The following is a 21,570-nucleotide window of genomic DNA, read 5'->3' as shown; positions in this document are numbered from 1 at the left end:
ATATGCTGTGTGACCTCTGATGAGAGGCCACTCGTCGTACCTGTCCTCCTGCGTTTAGTTGCTCCCAGAGGTCTCCGTGGATGGCGTTGGCCTCGTCCTCCAGTGCTTCAAACTCCATGCGTGATGTGGTTAGAGCCTGCATGGGGGGGGAAAGATTTGAGGCACAGTGCAGAAATATAGTGCTGTACTGGCCTCTGCAGGTTGAAATGTTCCAACTAGGTTGCAATTGCAACTGTGGTACACACCACAAATATGATGTAAAAACGCAACCGTTGAGGAAATAGCAGTCTGAGAGACCCGTTTCTTTTCATGACTAGAGGTACTATGTACCGATTCAGTCTGAGAGACCCGTTTCTTTTCATGACTAGAGGTACTATGTACCGATTCACATGATGTTTGAAATGTTCTATAACAGGCCGATCTGAAAGGTTTGGGGGAAGAGGTTCTGCTCTGGCATACAGCAGGGAGTGTCTGTGTGTGTGTGTGTGTGTGTGTGTGTGTGTATGTGTGTGTGTGCAGAGTTTCACTGTTATCGGTCCAACGGTGCCGTGGAATTAGCTGGTCACAGGCCACGGACGAACGGACGGATGGACGGACGGACGGACGGACAGGGTGCAAAACATGAAGTTGAACTGCATTACATAATGTTTAGTCTTTCAGCTTTGCCAAAAGTAGTGCAATTATCTCGGAGAAAGATGGCAAATAAATGATACGATTAATAAAACTGAACTCTAACCAGTGTTGTTTTCGTCGACTAAAACTATGACAAAAAATGTCCGTCGACTACCTTTTTTCACTGACGAAAACTAAATGGAAACTAAATGAAAACTAAGCTACGATGACTAAACTGAGACTAAATATAGTGACAATTTTGTCAACAAATGAAAACTAGACTAAAATGTTAGGAAGGGACTAGTGGACAAGAGATACAGTATAAGTCATTTTACACTTGGTTGCATGCTGAAAATAGCAGATCTACAAGCTCATAACGTGAGCTTGTAGATCCGCTATTTTCAGAAAGTGTAAAATCAGTCATTACAACGGCATCAAGGCCCACTAAAATTAATTTTAGTCGACTAAATCAACTGTAGATTTAGTCGACTAAAATCTTATGATATTTAGTAGACTAAACACTAAAACATTCCAGGTGACTAAAATGTGACTAAAACTAAATGAAAGCTATTCAAGTGCCGCCAAAAGCAACACTGGCTCTAACTGGGCCATTTCAGCAGACAGATAGGATGGATGGCATAGAGACAACACCAAGTGAAACTGATCTTTGTGTATTTACCGGTAAGTAAAAATGTTATAGTGTTGTTGTAGTATATATAGGACTTAAGACTCTTACACTGGAGGCCTGAGAGAGCTCTCCTCTGATATTGATCAGCTGATTCTGTAACGTCTCTTTCTTCAGCTGCAGCTTGTCCATGGCCAGAGGCTGATTGTGGTACAGCTCCATCTCCTGATGTGTGGCCACCAGTGCCCCCTCTAGGCTGTCCTGAGAACAACCCGTGCACAATAACACTAGGTTGAGGAGATGAGGTTTACATAACCAGTGAAAAGCCACTGGAAAGTCAACAGGTGTAGATCTCTCTCTCTCTCTCTCTCTCTCTCTCTCTCTCTCTCTCTCTCTCTCTCTCTCTCTCTCGCAGTCACAACAGCCATAAACAGACAAATAGACGATCTACAAGTACAATATATGGACCCGAGTGAGATGTAGTGGAGAAGAGGTAAAAAACATTGGAAATTGAAAATACTCAAGTCTACCTCAAAATTACTTCATGTACTTAACTTTTTACTTAAGTGCAGTACTTGAGTATAGGCTAAATGTTCTTGGTTACGTTGCACCACGTCCACGGCATGCTCGTGGAGTTGTGGACACACATTACGGTGTGTACTGTAGCCTACTGTACCTTGTCCATTCTGAGTCTGTGGACCACCGCCTCCTGGTCCTTCACAATCCTGTTCTGCTCACAGAGTCGGCCCAGGATCTTCTAAAGGGCGGGTTGGGACACGTGGTAGAGAGAAAAACACTTGAGACAGAGGCACTCATGTTTATTGCTCACGCGATGAGGCATTAAACCAACGGGAGATGGAAATAAATCAGGAGTGAAGCTGCAGAAGAATGTGTGCGTGTTTGTGTACGCACGTGCGAGTGTGCACGCGTGCGCGTCTGTCTGTCATGATAAACTCATTAGAATGACAAGTACATCATGGAAAAAAGTTTTGAATTATGAATTCTTCCCAATGAAGAATAACACAGTGGGGAGGAATTAGGGGTGTATGTGTATGTTTCGTTGTGTGAGTGCGTGCGCCGTGCACGTGTGTATGTGTGTGTGTGTGTGTGTGTGTGTGTGTGTGTGTGCACTGCACTTACACTGGTCTCAATCTCGTTGAGTTTGAGAGTTGGATGGAGCTCCCTGTTGTACACGTCGTGAAAGGGAGGCACCTGTGAAAATATGAGTCATAAACACAGTCATGCGATATACAAGCGCACAGCTTTCTCCCCACCTGGGAGAAACTAAGCATTCACAATATAATTAAGCAGTCGTTCGTTATTCTGAGACATGTTTGGGGAAACACATCTGGTCACCCGTCAACCCAACAAAGCCCCTGCCAGTGAGTGAAGTAATGACCACACCGCTGTTGTAATGACAGAAAATCATCAAATCGATCACTTTGCTGGCCGAGGTTGTTTTTGTTACCCTGGATAATACAAGTTGGGCCAGGTCCATAATTATGAACCCATTCAGGACAGGAACACTTTTTGGTGTTTAAAGCATTATATTACGCTTTAGCTATTGAAAAATAGAAGATCTACAGGCTCATAGCGCGGCACCGTGTGCCGGAGCCGCGCGACGAGCTTGTAGATCTGCTATTTTTGAAAAATCTTAAAAATGTGGCGAAAATCTTTGAATATATATTCTTTCAGAGCGAACGTCTTTGACGTGTTTGCTTCTGGACCAATATATTTTCAGATGGGGATCGGCGGCCAATTTCATATAATTTCTGTGGGTCCTTGACATGAAATAGCTTGAGAACCACTGAAACAGAAACATAGGTTTTTCAGAAAACTATTTTTTTAGAATCGTCCTCGGGTCTAAATGGGCTAATAATGGGCTAATAATGAGTGTTTGAACGGCCCAACTATGTCGAGTAACAACATAACATTTGGAGCCAGAATGGAATTACTACAGATTTGTATTACTCAAGAGGGCTGTTCATGCTTCAGAATGAGGAACCGCGTGTTTGATGCAGCATTTCAAATAAATGTGGTTTTCAGTGTATACAGCATTTCAAATACATTGACAGTGTGCTTTTCAGTGTATACAGCCGTAGCTTAAAAAAAAGAAGAAGAAGAAACAAACTACAATATTTGCATATAGTCTACAAACAAAATGTTTTTTTCTTGTTTTCTTTTTTCATCTGTGATTTGGCAAACATGCCGCGTCGGCACGATACCTTCCGACAAACACAAGTTTATCAAACACGTGTATATCTTGATCGTACCGCAAAGAACAAATTCAGGTGATGAAATAAATGATGAATGCCACTATATAATGTTGATGGAAAACGATCTTAAGAGAGCTTTAAGATGAAATCTTTATAGATGCATGTTTAGTGAATGAGGTTGAATGTGTGGGCATCGCTTGCTATTGGAATGCAACTCAGACTCAGTCGACGCAGCACGGCGTGGGCACTCGCTTCGGCTACGGCCTCAGGGCGCGCCGCACAGGGCTCAAACTACGGCCTCAGGGCGCGCCGCACAGGGCTCAAACTACGGCCTCAGGGCGCGCCGCACAGGGCTCAAACTACGGCCTCAGGGCGCGCCGCACAGGGCTCAAACTACGGCCTCAGGGCGCGCCGCACAGGGCTCAAACTCGCATCTGTCGGCACACCTGCCGTGATTTCTCTCCCACCACCAACACCAGTTCTCCCAGATACCCAGTGATGGTCTTGTCTCTAAAACATGCCGTGAAGAGACTTGGGCAGAGATCCCCTGTACTGTGTGGTGGTGTTACTGTAGACAGGCTCAACCGTGAAATGTCAAGACAGCAGAAATAATGAGTCGTCAGAGTCCTCGAATGCACACATACTGTAGGCCTTTACGGTTCTTGACGTGTCGTGTTCTTGCGTGGGCTGCGTCTACGTTACAGCGAGCGTGGGCACTCGGCGATGTGAGCAAAAGTGAGCAGGTAATGCAGTGTGGAGAAGAAGCCCCTTGTTGCACCGTACTGCACATCCGTATACAGAGAGAGTGTTTGACAGTCAAACTGTACAATGTGAACACTGGCAGCCAATGTATCTAGTATGGAAGTGTCTTTAAATGCAGTATACATCCTGTACTGTATACACGAACCCTAACTTCTGGCCATTTTCTGGTTCCATATTGTTCCATACCCCATTCATTTTTCCCATAGACATTTTCAAAAATATTAATATTAATTATTTTCAGCCTAGAATCAATCAAGCCACCTGACCTGGGGGGAATGAAAGCCGCGAAAAAAGAAAAAGGGTAGCTTATTTATTAAATACTAGAGCGGTGCCTGTGGGGCCTCTACAGTGGTGCCCGTTGGGCACTGGCCTACTTGGAACGATGCAAGTTGGAAATGCATGCCCCCACCAAGATATTATGTCTGTGTCCCTTTTATGCCTATACTGTATATGGAGTTCTTTGTCAGGCATGCCCAAATATGGAGTCTATGCAAACGTCGGAAAGATGGCCAGCTCCATATATGGACAATGGACAGTGGCCCGGTCCAGAGCCGGGGCAGAGGCCTTTTGGGGCGGTTCTGGACAACCATGGGTCCGGCCGACTCGACACCGGCCACTGCACCCCCTGTGGAGAGGGGGAGGGTGAGGTTCCCTCCCACCCCCCTGATATTAGAAACATGGACTCTATCACTCTTCCAAACTCACCTCAAAACCCACCTGTTTAGGCAGGCTGACCTTTATGTCTTCTGCTGCAAGCTGTGCCCTAGTTTTGTTTTGTTTTATTGTATTAACTGTTTTTAACTTGTATGGCGACCTTGAGTGCCCTGAAAGGCGCCTTATAAATAAAATGTATTATTATTATGTGCAGTGTAAACAGTAACTGCGATGATGGAGTGTTCCAGCAGAGGTGCTAGAGGTGCATGAGAGTTGCTGACCCTGAACTGAAATAATAAAAAGTAATAATAAATAATAATAAATAATAAAAAATAAAAAAATAAATAAATAAATAAATAAATAAATAAATAAATAAATAAATAAATAAATAAATAAATAAATAAATAAATAAATAAATAAATAAATAATCAAAATAAATAGTACAATGTTGATTTTGTTTTTATTTTAAAAAGTAGAACAATTTCATAACTGTGTGGAAAAACAGACTGAAAGACAAAGGACATTTACTAAATGTTAATGTTTTTGTATATTTTTCTTTTGTGGATTTTCCATGTTCTTTTGATGCTCGCTTGAAACATTAAATATATATAATAGTGAAATCTCTCAAAGTTGAATTGAAACATTAAACAAGACAATGTAATAGCGAAATCTCTCAAAGTTGAATTGAAACATTAAAAAAAGACGAGGGTGAAACTTGGCTAGTTGTTGGTAGTGGGAGGTGATGGTGCAGTAAACTTGGCTAGTTGTTGGTAGTGGGAGGTGATGGTGCACTATAGACGAATTATGAAACGGGTCTCATGGTCGCAGCTTACGTATTTCCTGTAGGCGGACTCGATGTAGCTGCGGGGTTTAAACCTTCACCAGGCGCACCTCTACTACTATAGTGAACGGCAGAGTGACTGATGTTTAGTCTGCCTCAAACGTTACTCTTTTACCTCCTTTTTACTAACACTAACATACAAAGATGCCCAGAAAATTGAGATGAACCTGTGTAGTTTATGGCTGCTCCAACAGTAGTGGCAACATAAAAAAAAACTGAATGTCAAAATATCCACCGCGGTGGCTGAGACCAGAGCCATTGAGTAATGGTTGAGACGAAGCAGTGAAAGGTCCTGAAAGATACATAACGTCAGTCTTACCCAATACCCAATCTTTCTGTTTTATGAACACAAGGCTGCCGTACTTTATACCTCATACTTTAAATGCTTAGTATGAGGTATAAAGTACAGCAGCCTTACGTAAGCTGTTTAAATGCTTAGTATGAGGTATAAAGTACAGCAGCCTTACGTAAGCTGCGACCATGAGACCCGTTTCAGAATTTGTCTATAGCCAGTAGCCCGCATTAACGACCCCAACAGCCAACCAGGACAGAGGACGTGAGGGCACAACGACAAGCATATAAGCACTATGCGAAAGCAAGCATAATGGAGGACATTCGACTCATGCTCTCCATGATACTTGAATGTGACTCCTTGTTTGGCGTGACATTTACACGTCTACAGAGTGTCTAACATCCACATGCCAGAGAAGAGGCCTGGAGGAGCAAAGAGAGAGAGAGGCAGGCTTGGGTAGACCTAGACTGAACTATAGTGGAACTGTAGGAAAACACTGTCTGGCTTGGAAGCAGAATAAATAGAACTGGACTAGAGAGTCCCCCCTCTGCGCTAAATGTTTGCTGTAAACACAAGACACAAGGGTTGTGGACCTACTGGTCTAAATAGCAGATAGTCAGATTAGTGAGTTTGATTTTTATTGGGGAAATGTTCAGGATTAACATTTGTTTTCTCAAGTTAAAATGTAAACATTGATTTTCCAAGGGAGACAAACAAACTAATATCTGGCTTTTAGGAAAACTATGAATGCCAATTGTAATGTCTATGTAATTTAGGTCAGCAACTCACTGAGGACCTCTAGTGGCGCATGACAACTACTGTACACTTTCTTTAATAAAATAAATCCAGCTAGGAAGAATTTGAGACCGTCTTGAAGAGGGATATAATTACACCGCAAGACATTTCCCCCTAAATGTTTGATGCCTAAAGAAACGTGCAATTGTACATTCTGTAAATATTCAAATACAAATCCTGTATATAGTTATAGCCTCAGTACTGTGTACTGTATGTGTGTGGATGTAAAATTCTACACCACTGTATCTGTTCCAATTATCTGACTGGATGTATTTATGACTTCACTTGGGTATTCACATTCTGTATAGCTCATGTCCTTGTTCCTACTGTGGCTTTATCTAGACTGCAGTAAATAGTTTACCACAATATCTTACATCTTCTGAATGTTTCATTGTCAAGTAATTAATCGTTGTCATAAATGTATAATCCTTGTCGGACTGGACGAAGCCTGCCTCTCCATGGCACTCTCTCCTCTCTTACTTGTGCGAAGAGCTTTGCTCTTGAGGAGGAGCGCTCCACCAATCGGGTGACAACGCCAATAAGGTGGCTTCCCTGGTACACCTGAAGTGAATGGGTAATCAGTCACCGCATTGGTCAGCTCAATAGGACTACACACAGCACTATATATAGTACGTTAGCGCGACTTGAAGCAACACTGCAAGGTTTGGTGTTGTTGTAGCCGCTGCTGTTTTCTGGTTTCAGCGTGAGAAACCACAAAGACAGGATAACGTGAGGAGAGAAAGAGAGAGGGAGAGGGGGAGGAATAAAAGAAGGAAGGATGAAGGCCTGGAGGGAACGAAGGACGAGGCCGACGATAAGATATGCCACGGAGAAAGAAAGAAACAAGACTAAACCAAATCTAACGAAAGCAAACAACACATGGTGGTGGGTTTTTTTTACAAAACAAAACGGAAGTGAAACGTGACTGACTGTGGAATAAAGGAAGGGAGGAGGGGTGGAAGTGGAAGCACAGATGTTGACATTTACAACAACGTACAATATTTACAATATGAATGATCGCTGCGAGCTTTAATGTCCTCTAAATGTATGCACGTACTGTGTGTGTGCGTGTGCGTGTTTGCATGCGTGCCTGCATGCGTTTTTGCGCATCTGTTACTTTCCATAATGTGCTGGTTATTTCGTTTCACTTCCATTATTTAAATGTGTTATTCTTTAGTCACTGCCAACTTTAATGTGCATATAGTCATCACTGCCAACCCTTACTGTATGCCGTGGGCATACAGTATACAGACAGGAGACGGAGAAGTAGTCCGCACACTGTTCCGTAGCTCCCACAGGATATTTATTTAATAATACGGATGACAACGTTTCGACCCCCTTATGGGTCTTCGTCAGGTATGAGGACAACAACAGAGTAGGCGTGTTATATACAGATAAGTTTAACAATGCACAAGCCACTGTTTGCAATGACGACATACAGACAACCACATGTCTTTTTTTTTTTTTTTTTAAGATATTTTTTTTGCGGCTTACGCCTTTTATTGATTTTTTAAGGGATAGAAAGTAGGCTGACAGGAAACGGGAGAGAGATGGGGGGATGACATGCGGTAAAGGCCGTGTCGGGTCCGGGAGTCGAACCCGCGGCACACCGCGACTGGATCACCAGTCCGGTGCCCAGACCGTTACGCTACGGCCTGGGCCGACAACCACATGTCTCTTCAGACACACATGGAGTCGGTCACCATGCCGCTTCTCTCACTGTCAGGTGAGACTTTCATGGGAGGATGTAACCAACGCCTGCGGAGCAGTGTTGATTTTGTTGACTAAAACTATGACAAAAAATGTTCGTCGACTACCTTTTTTCACTGACGAAAACTACATGGAAACTAAATGAAAACTAAGCTACGATGACTAAAACTAAGACTAAATATAGTGACAATTTGGTCAACAAATACAAACGACTAAAATTTTAGGAAGGGACTAGTGGACAAGAGATCCAGTATAAGTCTATATATATATAAGTCTATTTTACACTTGGTTGCATGCTGAAAATAGCCGATCAACAAGCTCACAACACGTTGCAGCGTGACGCGTTGTGAGCTTGTAGATCGGCTATTTTCAGCAAGTGTAAAATCAGTCATTACGACCGCATTAAGGCCCACCAAAATAAATTTTAGTCAACTAAAATCTTATGATATTTAGTCGACTAAAACTAGACTAAACACTAAAACATTCCAGGTGACTAAAATGTGACTAAAATCAAAATGTGCCGCCATAAACAACACTGCTGCAGAGGAACACGCCATGGGCGCGAGCAACACCTTCGCGCGCACACAAAATGCGTCGTCCAGGTGTCTCTTCACGGGTTTTTAAACGGCTTGGTGGATGGAAATTACGCTTGCGCGCGGCTGCAACTTGACGCGTCGGCAAAAAACGGAAATGCTTTGCGCGTCATTTCCATCCACCAGCTGTTTAGAAAGGTGGCATCTTGCCGCTTCTCCGCGCGTATACAGTATGTGCCTACGCTCTATATCCCTCCGGGTTCCGTCATAAACCGTATGTGCGCTCGCGCGCGCGCGTGTGTGTGCATGTGTATGTGTGTGTATACACGCGCATGTCCATCCGCCTACCTGTTGATCTAGGTACTCCAGGTTGCGCTGGAGCTGAAGATCTAACATGTCCTCCTGAGACCAGCATGCAGCCGCAACCCACAGATAGACACACACACAACATGTAGTAGGGCTCGTGTGTATGCAGGCAGAAGTTATCCATTACACACACGCACACGCACACGCACACACACACACACACACACACACACACACACACACACACACACACACACACACACACGCATGTAGGCCCGCAGCAGACAACAGTGTTATTATGAGGAGAGCGGTGAGGAAGGGAGAGAGGAAGAGCAGATACACACACAGTGAGAGGAATTCAAAGACAGGTGGAAGAAGGAGCAAGAAAACAGCACATAGTATGAGCTGCTCCCACTACGTGGACGTGTGTGTGTGTGTGTGTGTGTGTGTGTGTGTGTGTGTGTGTGTGTGTGTGTGTGTGTGTGTGTGTGTGTGTGTGCGTGCGTGCGTGCGTGCGTGCGTGCGTGCGTGCGTGCGTGCGTGCGTGCGTGCGTGCGTGCGTGCGTGTGTGTGTGTACTTTACGTTGCATAATCTGATGTTGGCATGTTGAGGGACAACAGTGGCACATACCATTTTGCTGTGTATGGAGGGGGATGCAGGGTAGTGGTATAGTCCTTGGCTTAAGGAACGCCTATCTCCAGGGTAGTCATACTGATGGAGGGAAGAGAGGAGAGTACGGACGGAAGGAAGGAAAGATTGGAAGGATAGACGGAAGGAAGGAATGAAAGGGAGGGAGGGAGGAGGTTATGAGTGAAAGAGGGTGAATAATGGTTACAGTTGTTATGCATATAAAAGACATACCGTTTGTCCCAGACAACGTTAATGAAATTATGTTATGCAGCCTATACCAACTGATGAGCATGCATTCAGTATAGTCAGTCACCACACAGAAACATAGAGCACACAGTCCGTTATGCGCATGCGCGCACACGCACACACAGCACACACACAGCACACACATGCGCACACACACACGCGCACACACACCCGTCCTCTCCCTCACCTTGGGCGAGCTGATAGACCTCCTCATCCCGTAGATGGAGGGGTCGGCGTAGATCACGTCCTCTCTCAGCCTCCCCGGGAGGCGGTCGAAGCGCGTGGAGGGCGAGCGGGCCGGCGAGACGAAGCTGTGCGGCCCCGGCGAGTAGGGACCCCCCGACGACGAGGAGGGGGACCGCGGCACGGACCTGGAGCGGGGCTGGATGGACAGGCGCCGCATGGACGCCTGCATGGAGCCCATGGGATGAAGCCAAACGGAATCTCTTGACTAAAGGTTTCATTGGTCATGTTTAGGTATTCAACTCACTTCAAGTGAAAGGCTCGCTCAACTCAAGTTGACAGTCTGTGAGGGTTCAGGCCGATTCAGGGAATACGTAGGCTAAATAGAAAGAGAATAACACCTGCACTCTCAGTAATAGTAGGAGTCCTAGCCTCGTCAACCGCCCCTCCCCTCCCCTCGCCAGATGTTTCAAATGTTGGCCAGCAGGGGGAGTGGTTTCACCGGGGCTTAGCAGACTGCAGCGGCTGCTGCAGATCCTACCCTTATTAAACAAGACTCTATTACTGAGAGTGCTGATTTTATTCTCTTTCTAAATGTTTTTAGGTATTATCCTATGTTGCTGCTGTTCTACATAGAGCCAGTCCGTTTGAGGTGCTTGAACTGCTTTGACTTAGCTTTTCTGACCTTTCTGACACCATTCTGTGTTTATGGAGGATGCTATTCAAGTTTGACCACTTCAAATACCCTTTATTTAGACCCGGTGTAACCTAAATGTTGTTTTACCTTTCATGTCGGATGTACCCTCTGCGTCTCATACATGGGCCCACTTTTTCTTTCTTTTTTTATATAAGAATGTTAAGATTTTCAGAAAAGGTTACGTTTTAGAAGGCGTTTTTAGAATCGGCCTCAGGTCTAAATAGGTTTAAACAACTAATGACAGAAAACAGCCGATCCACAAGCTCACGACACGACGCAGCGTGACGCGCCGTGAGCTTGTGGATCGGCTATTTTCGGTGCGCAACATGCTTGACTGATATCAGTCATGGTTCAACTTGAGATCTTAAAAGAAATATCCATGCCTGGGCCATGTCCACGCCTCCGGGGCCGCCGTAGTACTGCTGCTGCTGCTGGTGGTGGGGGGGCCCCCAGGGGTCCCTGGGCATCGGGGGCCCGTAGTGCGGCGTGGGCGGGCCGTCTCTCAGCGAGCGCCGCCGGTCGTAGCCTCCTCCTCCTCCCCCCACAGCCGACACGGAGCAGATGCTGTCGGGGCGGACGCCCGGCGGGTACAGCGGACCGTACTCGTCCACGTACTGCGGCCCTCCCGGGTGGTACGCGCCGTAGAAGTCCGCCGAGACACCGCGGTTGACGGTGTAGTAGCGGGACGGGCTGGGAGGGGAGAGAGAACGCAAAGGGAAACGGGTCGGTCAAGTTGTTGTCTTCAACCAGGGCATGTCGCACATATTGGTTCCCGGGGACCACCTGTGTGGGTCCTTGAGGGGGTTCCAGGTGTCCATATCTTTAATTCTCTAGAGGGGAAAATTAAACCTTGGTTTAATTGTACGCTCTCAAGATTAAAATTATTGCTAAACATCTGCATTACTTAATATACAAGAAATCTACACAATAGAGAGTATGCACATGCATGATTTTCCCATCAGGACACGCCCCCCCTCATCTAGACTGAGTGGCAAAACATTGAGCAGCATGGAGCGTTGGAGTTTGGAAGCGCTCGTTGGAAATCACTCAACCGTTCTGCGTACCACCTGTTTCTAAATGTCACATAATGCAGGAGGCAGCAAAATGTTGTGTTATTGAAAACAAGCACTTCCAAACTCTGACACATTTCTTGACAGAAAGTAGCTCATAACGTTTCTATGGTAGATTTTTATGAAACAAACTTTGCAGATAGAAAGAGGATAATTCAAGCTTTTCGTACAGCTGCAATGTTGGTGAGTTTAACATTGTTTAATGCAATCAGATTGGACTTTTCTGTTTGGATGAATGGGCTGTCAAGGCCAGAAAGTAGTTTTTTGCCACTCTGTGGGCGTTCCCGCATAACTTCCAGGTACGATGATGTCACGCGCATACCCTCTATAGAGAATGTAACATAATTGTTATTATTCTTTTTTTTTCTTTTTTTTTTATCCCACGATTTTGTAACCCATTTTTCACCCCTGTGTCATAATTGTTATTTTTGATCAACATTTGTATGTTGTCTCTCCTAATGGTACCACATCAATACCGCATGGAATTGTGGAATCTTACTCAACAATAACAAAATATTCTTTTGTTTTGGGTCTGAGAGGCTAAATCACAGGTGGTTTATGGCTCAAATGCAGGATAAATAATGGACCTTGATATGAAAAAGGTTCGACAACCACTGGCATAAGGTAATAGACAACAGTGATTCTCAAAGTTATTCATTCCAAGGACATGCAGTTTGATATGCATTTGCCCTCATCTGATACGATTGTTATCACTGGAAGATCAATTGTTTGGACAAGGTACAGTATGCACAAGTAACTACTAATTCAAAAGTATTAAAAAGTACAAATTACAGTACATTTTGTTTGAACATCAATGCATTGTCGTATTGAAATTTAGAGTCATTCTAAAAAGATGCAGAGTTAAAGTCATCAGCTCCAAAAATCACACCCGTGTGAACTGAGCGGTGCATGCTGCTCAACAACAACTGGCTGGCTGCAGTGTGAAGGACCCCTTTAGGCTGCTCGACAGACAGACAGACAGACAGACAGACAGACAGACAGACAGACAGACAGGCCCCCTTAGGCACCGCTCCAAAACGAAAAACACCAGAACGCATGGTGATTTCACCATGCACCATTTCACAAAAAAACAACAACAACCAAATCCATCCCACCTGCTCATGTCCTCGTGCGTGGGGATGACCCTGCGCTGATTGACCCACTGCTGCAGCTGTGTCATGGAGCTCTTCCTCTGCGCCTGCCTCTCCGGGGCCGTCCGGGGCACGAAGCCCCGCATCAGCACCACGTTCTCCGGCGGCTGGTCCCTGGCCGCCTCCCGCGGCGGCCCGCCGCCGCCCCCACCGTCTGGGTATGCGCCCGGAGGCGGGCGGCCGTTACTGTGGCCCCTGGGCACAGGAGGAAGGGTTGTCACAATGATTACATGTGGCCAGATTTGACTGAGAGACTGCCACCGCGCAAATTCCAGCTTTAACTCGTTTTTTTTCTTCCAAAAATGAGTTAATTGCACAGGCAGACTGTTCACATACTAGAGCATGTCTGAAATAAGTGTCAGAGTTGAAATTGACAGGTAAATATGAAATAAATGCTTAAACATGTAGCTAGGTGTATTGTTGGAGACCACAGAAGTGAACCTTTCAAGCCTGTTTTCTCAACTCGAGAGAAAATAAATGTGAAAATACAATCTACAAGCTTACAACGCGTATATCAACTATTTCCGCTATTATTAAAAGTATAGTAACGGTTATAAAAAAATAAAGAATTTCTTATTTCGTATATTTCAGTCATTTGTCATTATCTTCCCGGTGCACTCTTTTATTACGAAGCCTAAGAGGCAAAACAGAAATGTAATTTCAATTCATATTAAATGTTCCAATTCCCAATGGCAAAGACACAATTATCCGCGTGGCAATAAACGGTCAACATTAAACGTGTAAACGGTGAAGCAGCCCCACCTGGGCGGGGGATGATTGGTGGCATGGTGCGGCGGGGGGCCGTAGGGGCCCCAGCCGTTGGGCTGCTGAGGGGCGTGGTGGCCGCCGTGGGAAGCAGGGCTCGGACCGACCCGGTCTTGTTCGCCGCCGCCTCTCTCCCCTCCTCCTCCTCCTCCTCCGCCTCTCCTCTCCTCGCTCATCCTCCTGGCTTCCTGGTTGTTGGCGTTGACGTTGGCGAGGAGGTCGTCGAGGTCGACGGGCGTGGAGGGAGAGGGCGTCTCGGCGCTGTCCACGCCGTTGACTTCGGGCTGAGGCCGCTGGTCGCCGCCGCCGTCGGGGGCGTCCTCGCCGTGGCTGCGTGTCGTTGTCGTCGTCGTCTGCGTGGGCGGGTGCTGCTGTGATGTGTTGTGTGTGCTGTCGGGTGCTTTGGTTACCATGGTATGGTTGGCTTCCACGGGCGCGGGGGCGGCGTTCTCACAGTTTATCCTGCTGGAATAAGAGGGGGGGGGGGGGGGGGGTAAATGGGACATAAATTCCAAGACAAAAATGATTCCTGTCGCCCCAAGACGCCGTTTCTCAACGTGCATGGAGGAGGCCAGGAGTCCACATGATGAATGTGTCAGTATGTGTTCAGCAAAATGTTTCCCTGTCTCTATTGATAACATTCTTTAAGTTCTTTTACTGAGACAAATACAAAAAACATCCTTCGGGGAGGACTCTTTTAGACCATGAAGGGTTAACCTGCAGAACCTTCTGGAAACCTGTGAAGTTATGTGTTGTTGTTTTTTTTAAGTCATGTTTTGCTTAGTTCTCGTATAGTCAAAAAGAGCTCAAAGTATTCAATTTCTAGCTCATTTTGGGGCGGGAACCCCTTTTGGTGTTTTAAACATTATGTTCTTATTTAGCTATTGAAAAATAGCAGATATACAAGCTCGTAGCGCGCCACTCGGTGGCGCGCTATGAGCTTGTATATCTGCTATTTTTCAATAGAGCTTGTAGGTCTGCTATTTTTGAAAAATCGTGAACATTGCAGAAAACTGGAGGATTTTAGAAGATTTTTCTTTTTTTAATTTTGAGGTCAGTCCAGAATGGGTTAATTCATGGTTTGCTTACACTGACCCTACTGTAATTGTTTTATTTTATTATTATTATTATTATTATTATTTCTTATATATATATTATTTTTTTTTAATTATTATTATTATTTGTTTGCATACTTCTATTATTCTATTATGTCTATGTATATTTGTATGTGCCTTTTATTTCATATGGTGCAAGATACCGGGGTTGTGGCTCTTTCAGAGCGGGAACTCTGGGGGGAGGGGAGGGGGAAAAAAACTTAAAAAAAGTGTGAAAATTAATAAAAAAAAACTTTGATAAAAAAATAATAAAAAAAAGACATGGTTTGCTTAGTTCTCGTATAGTCAAAAAGAGCTTAAAGTATTCAATTTCTCCGCTCATCACATGGATCAGTACCTCTGAGCATAGAACTGTGTGGCTCCGCTCATCACATGGATCCACTCCTCCTGCTCCTGGTGGCTCTCTGCTCCAAAGTAGTAGGTCCTGGTCCCCGCGTGCTCCGCCTGCATACACAACACAATGGCTCCTTTAGAGTCCCCTTCCTCCTCCTCCACCTCCTCCTCCTCCCCAGACCACACCTAGACACACAACACACACACACACACACACACACACACACACACACACACACAGGGGGGAGAGAAAGAAAGATGGGGCAGGGTAGGGACAAGAGACAGAGAGACATCGTTAGATAGCAGACGACAGTGTCATCGTCATCATCATCATCATCATCATGTAGGGCTGTCACGATTACACATTTAACGAGTTGGTGGACGCAAGAGCCAGCGCTAGACCGCCGACCCGGATGTACTTCGTTTTAGTGTGTAGCGCGCTTGGGCGGCCATCTTAGATGCTAAATAATTAGCGTCAATGCTAGCGAGCTAAAATGAAGCCATCCTTGCTCTAGAAAGCGCCAATGTTCCAGTCGGGATCACCGGATAAAGACCTCAGAACATTGCGCGTTTTATAAAAACCATGGCGAGCTCCGTAGATTTAGAGTTATTCAGAAGTGAACGGCACTGCGGATGTGCGAAACCGGCCTAGGATCGCTGAAGAAGGAAAGGCCAAGCAAAAAAAAAAAAAAGAAGAAAATAAATCAGCAATCCGGTTTGATATCAATAATAAAGCGTCATGAGAAGTTAATTTGTTAAGTTGACAATTCATTGTCACACTAATAATTGTAATTAACGATTTCATTGTGTTTTTGGCACTGAATTGTTGCATGGGGCAGATATGACAAATAACTATATAATAGCTGCTATTTCAGCGGAAACGATTGTGACAATAATTGTGGTTATCTCAAATAATTGCGATTGGACGATCATGTAATAATTGTGACAGGCCTATCAAGATGTCTCCCAACACGTTCAACGAGACGTTAATGGTTTGGCTCTGTTGCATTAAGCAGACACAGGGCTTTGTGGTTGCTTAACCACTAAGCCCTGTTGTTTTGAAAATAGCCGATCTACAAGACCACAACGCATTGTAGATATGCTATTTTTTGCAAATGTTTACCTATAATGGGGTAATGGGGTTAATTTCATTTATAATTTGTTGCGTGCCGGTGTCAGCAGGGCGGAAATCCGCAGATCTACAAGCTCACATTTGTGACATGTCGTGACTGTTGTGAGCTTGTAGACTGGCAAATGTTCGTCATGCAACGCCGGCGCGCCACCATGCAAAAGTCATGCCCGACCCACATGCATCCCCAATGACACAGTGAACTTGCGTGCACGTTATGTTATGACATCAAGTCACATGAAAAACCTGGTACAGGACAAAGGAGAGAGGAAAAGCACACGTACAGTACATGTATACTGTCTGTGTACTGTGTGTGTGTGTGTGTGTGTGTGTGTGTGTGTGTGTGTGTGTGTGGGAGCATGCTTCCTCCTAGGCCATCGCCGTCCATGGGAACGGTAGCAAACGTGACATGCAATTATTGTAAAAAGAAGACAAGGGGAATGAAATGTGAACACTACCTTACATGATACCACAGGCACAGCAGAGGACAACTATGGCCCCCCGGGGGTCCTCGCGGGGATGGAATCGAGGGGTAAGGAACAGAAGGATAGCACATTAGGAGGTGTGTCACAGGTCACAGATAGTGGGTTGGGGCCAGGGGTGGAGGGGGTGGGGTTGGTCGGGGGGGGTCGGGGTGAAGGTGTGTGGGTGATGGTGCCTACTGTACAGTACAGTACAGTACAGTACAGTACAGTACAGTACAGTACAGTACAGTACAGTACAGTACAGTACAGTACAGTACAGTACAGTGGTTCTCAACCGTTTCTGGCCGCATGCTTTTTTTCCCTGTATCACAATGTCTGAAACACAAGGTTTGAAAGAAAAACATATACCATTTATTTTAATTGTATTTATTTATTTAATAATTTGTGTGTTATATTGTTATGTTATATTATGTTATATTATTATTAAAACCTTTGTGTTTTATCAATTATTTGGGGGCCCAACTTGCAATATCCTCACGGCCCAGTGGTGCCCCGCGGCCCACAGGTTGAGAACCACTGTAGGTTACTATAACTCAGCTAAAACTAACTAAACTAGAAAGACAATAAGTAGTTAACTGAAACAAAAACAAAAACTAGGCTATACAAAAGAAGTCCCTAACAAACCGGAACTGTATTGTGTTTAAAAGACCAACTAAAAGTAACTAAAACCATATAGAGAGAACCTTAGTTTTAGTCTTGTCAATGTTTCATACATTATTCTTGCTGGGATATGAAATCTATCTTCCAATTCTTCTGACATTTTGAATCGAATCTCAAAAATTGTTTGCCGTACATGGAATTAAACATTGTCATGTGCACAATAAAACAGTGATTGAAGTTGTGAAGCCAATCATACAACAATGCTACTGGTGATGAAGTACTGAAGCGTTAACCCTGAGGACTGACATTTATTGTATTGGTGGTAATTGTGCAAATGCGCCACACGAGGGCAGCACAGACAAATAAGTTGACTTTTAGATGGCATTCATAACATCACACACTAAACTATGATACCATGGGCTCTATGACACAACCAATGAAATGTGTGCCTATTACTGCTAGTGATTGTCTAAATAATAATGATCCTGTCATATAAAATACCACTTGAAAGTTTTCATATAATGCCACACAGAATAGTTTTGGATATAGATGGTAAAAAACAAATCCTATTGCAGAGATATTTCTAAGTAACTTGTGAGTTACCACAGTGCTCTGTATGACAACAATACAACATCACAGTTTATATCAATGTCAGCTATCATCTGATAATGAACACACATGGAGGCAGTGATTGACTCACATGATATGCGTGCCTGTTGATTAAAGGTGGCTTGTCTTTGACACCCCAAGCTAATGCAAACAAATGAAACGCTCCCTTCCCGAAATCACCACCACACCACACCAGACATCAAGTCATGGATGTTTAACCCTTTACTGCGTGTGGGGAAACTGTGAACAATGGTTTTTAAGCACTTAAAATCCTATTCCGGGGGTACATTCTCAGAAAATATGATATTACAGGCGAATACAGAGCCAACTCAGGTCCGTTTTACTAACCCAGTCATGTTCTAATCTATATGGAGTCATTGTGGAAAATAATAAAATATATAATTCCTATTGAGTCACATAAAACACTGAGATTTAAAATAATAAACAATGTAAACCTTTTCCTGTTCCAGTTTGAACCTTCCCAGTTAAGAGTATGAGCTTCCCACAAGAACCCAATATGAGGTAACCACATAAATAAATAGTACCAAATATTAATTATATATATGTCGCGTACTGATACATTCCCAGGTCCACAACTAATAATGAATAATACATTAACATGGGGGGAACATTGGCTTAAAATAGGCAAAGAGATGTGGTGGGTGTAGACAGAAAAAAGTACAGTTGAAACTCATATGATGATGAATATAGATTTCCCAAATAGTTAAATCGTGTGTGTGTGTGCGTGTGCGTGTGTGTGTGTGTGTGTGTGTGTGTGTGTGTGTGTGTGTGTGTGTGTGTGTGTGTGTGTGTGTGTGTTGTGGTGTGCGTGTGTATGTGTATGTGTGTTGTGGTGGCTCACTGCTAACCCTGACCCAGTCCTTCCAGCAGTGCATTAGCAGTCTGTGAGCACACAGTGGAAGTCTCCATCTCCAGGAAGAAGGGAAATGGGGAGCGATGGCCAACAAACCGCTCTAAAACAATCAAACAGCAACAACCACATCGCTCTAAAGTCACTCTAACCCTAAGTTCGGTGGTCCACGGGCAGCCTGAGAATGGCTTGAGGTTAACACACCACCGTTCCACAAATCAACCTGGAAACATGACTAAGAACAACTACACCTAAGGAGTTTAGGTGTAGTTGTTTGAGGAATTAATCTCTCTCTCTCTCTCTCTCTCTCTCTCTCTCTCTCTCTCTCTCTCTCTCTCTCTCTCTCTCTCTCTCTCTCTCTCATGAAACTACAGCATAACATCACATAAGCCTGATATCACATAACAGTACAATGAAGACGTATACATAAACGCACATATAATCTGATAGTCATACACGATACATAATAATCATCATCATAATAATATACACACCGCTCTTTGAACAGTGTTAGTTGCAATGTAACTTTCTCTCTCCTATACAGTATCTCTCTCACATGCACGCACACACACACGCGCACGCACACACACACACACACACACACACACACACACACACACACACACACACACACACACACACACACACACACACACACACACACACACACACACACACACACACACACACACACACACACACACACACACACACAGTATACAGAAGGTAAAAGAATAGTGGGGGAGGTAATGTTGCTACATGCAACGATATACACATGTTCACATCGTTCACATCAACTCTCTCTTTCTCTCTCTCTCTCTCTCTCTCTCTCTCTCTCATCTGAGTTAGCAGCAATGTACTGTTACACAGTGCATGCATGCACTTGTATGCATTCACCCGTGATAATGCGTGTGCATGTGCGCGGGTGCGCGCACGCGCGAGCGCGTGTGTTGCTCAGCTGTGATGTGAACTTCCCCGCAGTGTGTACTCTGTTTGTCCTTTGCCTGCTAATTATAGTCCGGCAATGAGGACATTCAACAGTGACTGGTGACCAGTGATGGAAAGAAGAATGCACTCACAGTATTTACTTACGCCATTTTGGACTCAGGTCGATTAAAAAAAGAGGCTTCTAAATCCTAACATTTTTCTGAAAAACCCATGTTTCTATGTCAGTGATGCTCCCAGGTGGAGCGAAATGCCTTCACGACCGACGACGTACGTCGCGACGTATATTTTTCCGTCGCAACGTATATTCGAGTACGTCCTGGCGTAAATATCAATTCGTCCCGGCAGAACGGACTCGTCGCGGCTATATCTACCCGTTTGCGACGTAATATGTTGGCTATTATTTTCCGTCGCGCCAGAACGGGACTCGTCGCAGCTATATCTACCCGTTGTGGCGTGAGCTGGACTCGTCTCGGCAGAACGTGACTCGTCGCGACTATATCTACCCGTTTGCGACGTGCGCCTCGCTGGTCCTGTCTCCAGGCGAGCCTGCGTCCTTCATATATTTTTTTTTCTGCTCTCGTTGGACTTAACTTTAAAAGTCCAATGGAACACCTCTTTGTAACGGGTCGCTGTAGTATAGTGGTCTAATTCCTCGCCTCTCTATTCTTTTTTGCTGAGGACGCTGGTTCAATTCCCGCTCGCGGCAAACCAAAATTATTATATTTTAGACAGACAGACAGACAGACAGACAGACAGACAGACAGACTGCCTGTCTGCCTGCCTGTCTGCCTGCCTAATGTATTGTAAATAATGTATTCATTCCATACGGCTATTTTTTTTTAATATAAAAACTTTTGTCTTTCGCGCGATTCGAACCAGCGTCGTCAGCACCAAAACATTGAGAGGCGAGTGATTAAACCGCTGGACTACAGCGGCCATACGTTACAAAGAAGTGTTTCATTGGACTTATAAAGACAATAGCACCCAGCTGCAGTCTCGCAAGGGGAGGGACCGGAAGTGCTTTTATTTCCGGCTTCCACGTGCACAAGCGCACATACACGCACGCGAAATATAATGCGCGTGCACGACACGCACTTGCTGGTGCGCGCTTAAATGCCGGGTGTATATAGTACCATCTGTGCTTAAACATAATTACGTGGTCGGTTTGGAAAAGTTTGAAGTAGTTTGTTGTAGGTAATATTTTAATTGAAAGCTTATTAGTTGGTGGTATAAGTGTGCATATTTGAAGAAATGCAAATCTAACAATAATAAAATGATATGCAATAATAGGCTAGGCCTATATGGTCGATTATAACATAATGATATCAAGGCATTTAAGTAATGTAATAAGTTGCTATAACCCCGTACCCCTGTCCCACACACACCATGTC

At 44.5% G+C, this 21,570-nt stretch overlaps 1 protein-coding gene across 9 annotated transcripts in view; it reads right to left on the bottom strand.

Annotated features, from left to right (window-relative positions):
• The window catches only part of plekha6 (pleckstrin homology domain containing, family A member 6), a 184,443-nt gene that overhangs the window by 30,121 nt on the left and 132,752 nt on the right, over positions 1 to 21,570 (bottom strand). For 5 of the 9 annotated variants that reach the window (XM_083770540.1, XM_083770541.1, XM_083770535.1 and 2 more), the window contains 11 exons: positions 15,542 to 15,648; positions 14,087 to 14,554; positions 13,289 to 13,519; positions 11,487 to 11,793; positions 10,411 to 10,632; positions 9,978 to 10,058; positions 9,389 to 9,442; positions 2,378 to 2,449; positions 1,914 to 1,994; positions 1,349 to 1,498; positions 41 to 136 (listed from right to left, as the gene is read on the bottom strand). In XM_083770540.1, the coding sequence (XP_083626666.1) occupies positions 41 to 136; positions 1,349 to 1,498; positions 1,914 to 1,994; positions 2,378 to 2,449; positions 9,389 to 9,442; positions 9,978 to 10,058; positions 10,411 to 10,632; positions 11,487 to 11,793; positions 13,289 to 13,519; positions 14,087 to 14,554; positions 15,542 to 15,648 (1,869 nt within the window). The remainder of the gene's footprint in view (positions 1 to 40; positions 137 to 1,348; positions 1,499 to 1,913; positions 1,995 to 2,377; positions 2,450 to 9,388; positions 9,443 to 9,977; positions 10,059 to 10,410; positions 10,633 to 11,486; positions 11,794 to 13,288; positions 13,520 to 14,086; positions 14,555 to 15,541; positions 15,649 to 21,570) is intronic. The other 4 variants (XM_083770536.1, XM_083770537.1, XM_083770538.1 and 1 more) reach the window with 4 other exon arrangements.

The sequence above is a fragment of the Protomyctophum parallelum genome, assembly GCF_964188405.1.
Source record: "Protomyctophum parallelum genome assembly, chromosome: 8".
Classification (NCBI taxonomy): Eukaryota; Metazoa; Chordata; class Actinopteri; order Myctophiformes; family Myctophidae; genus Protomyctophum; species Protomyctophum parallelum.
This window is presented reverse-complemented; position numbering and strand designations above follow the sequence as displayed.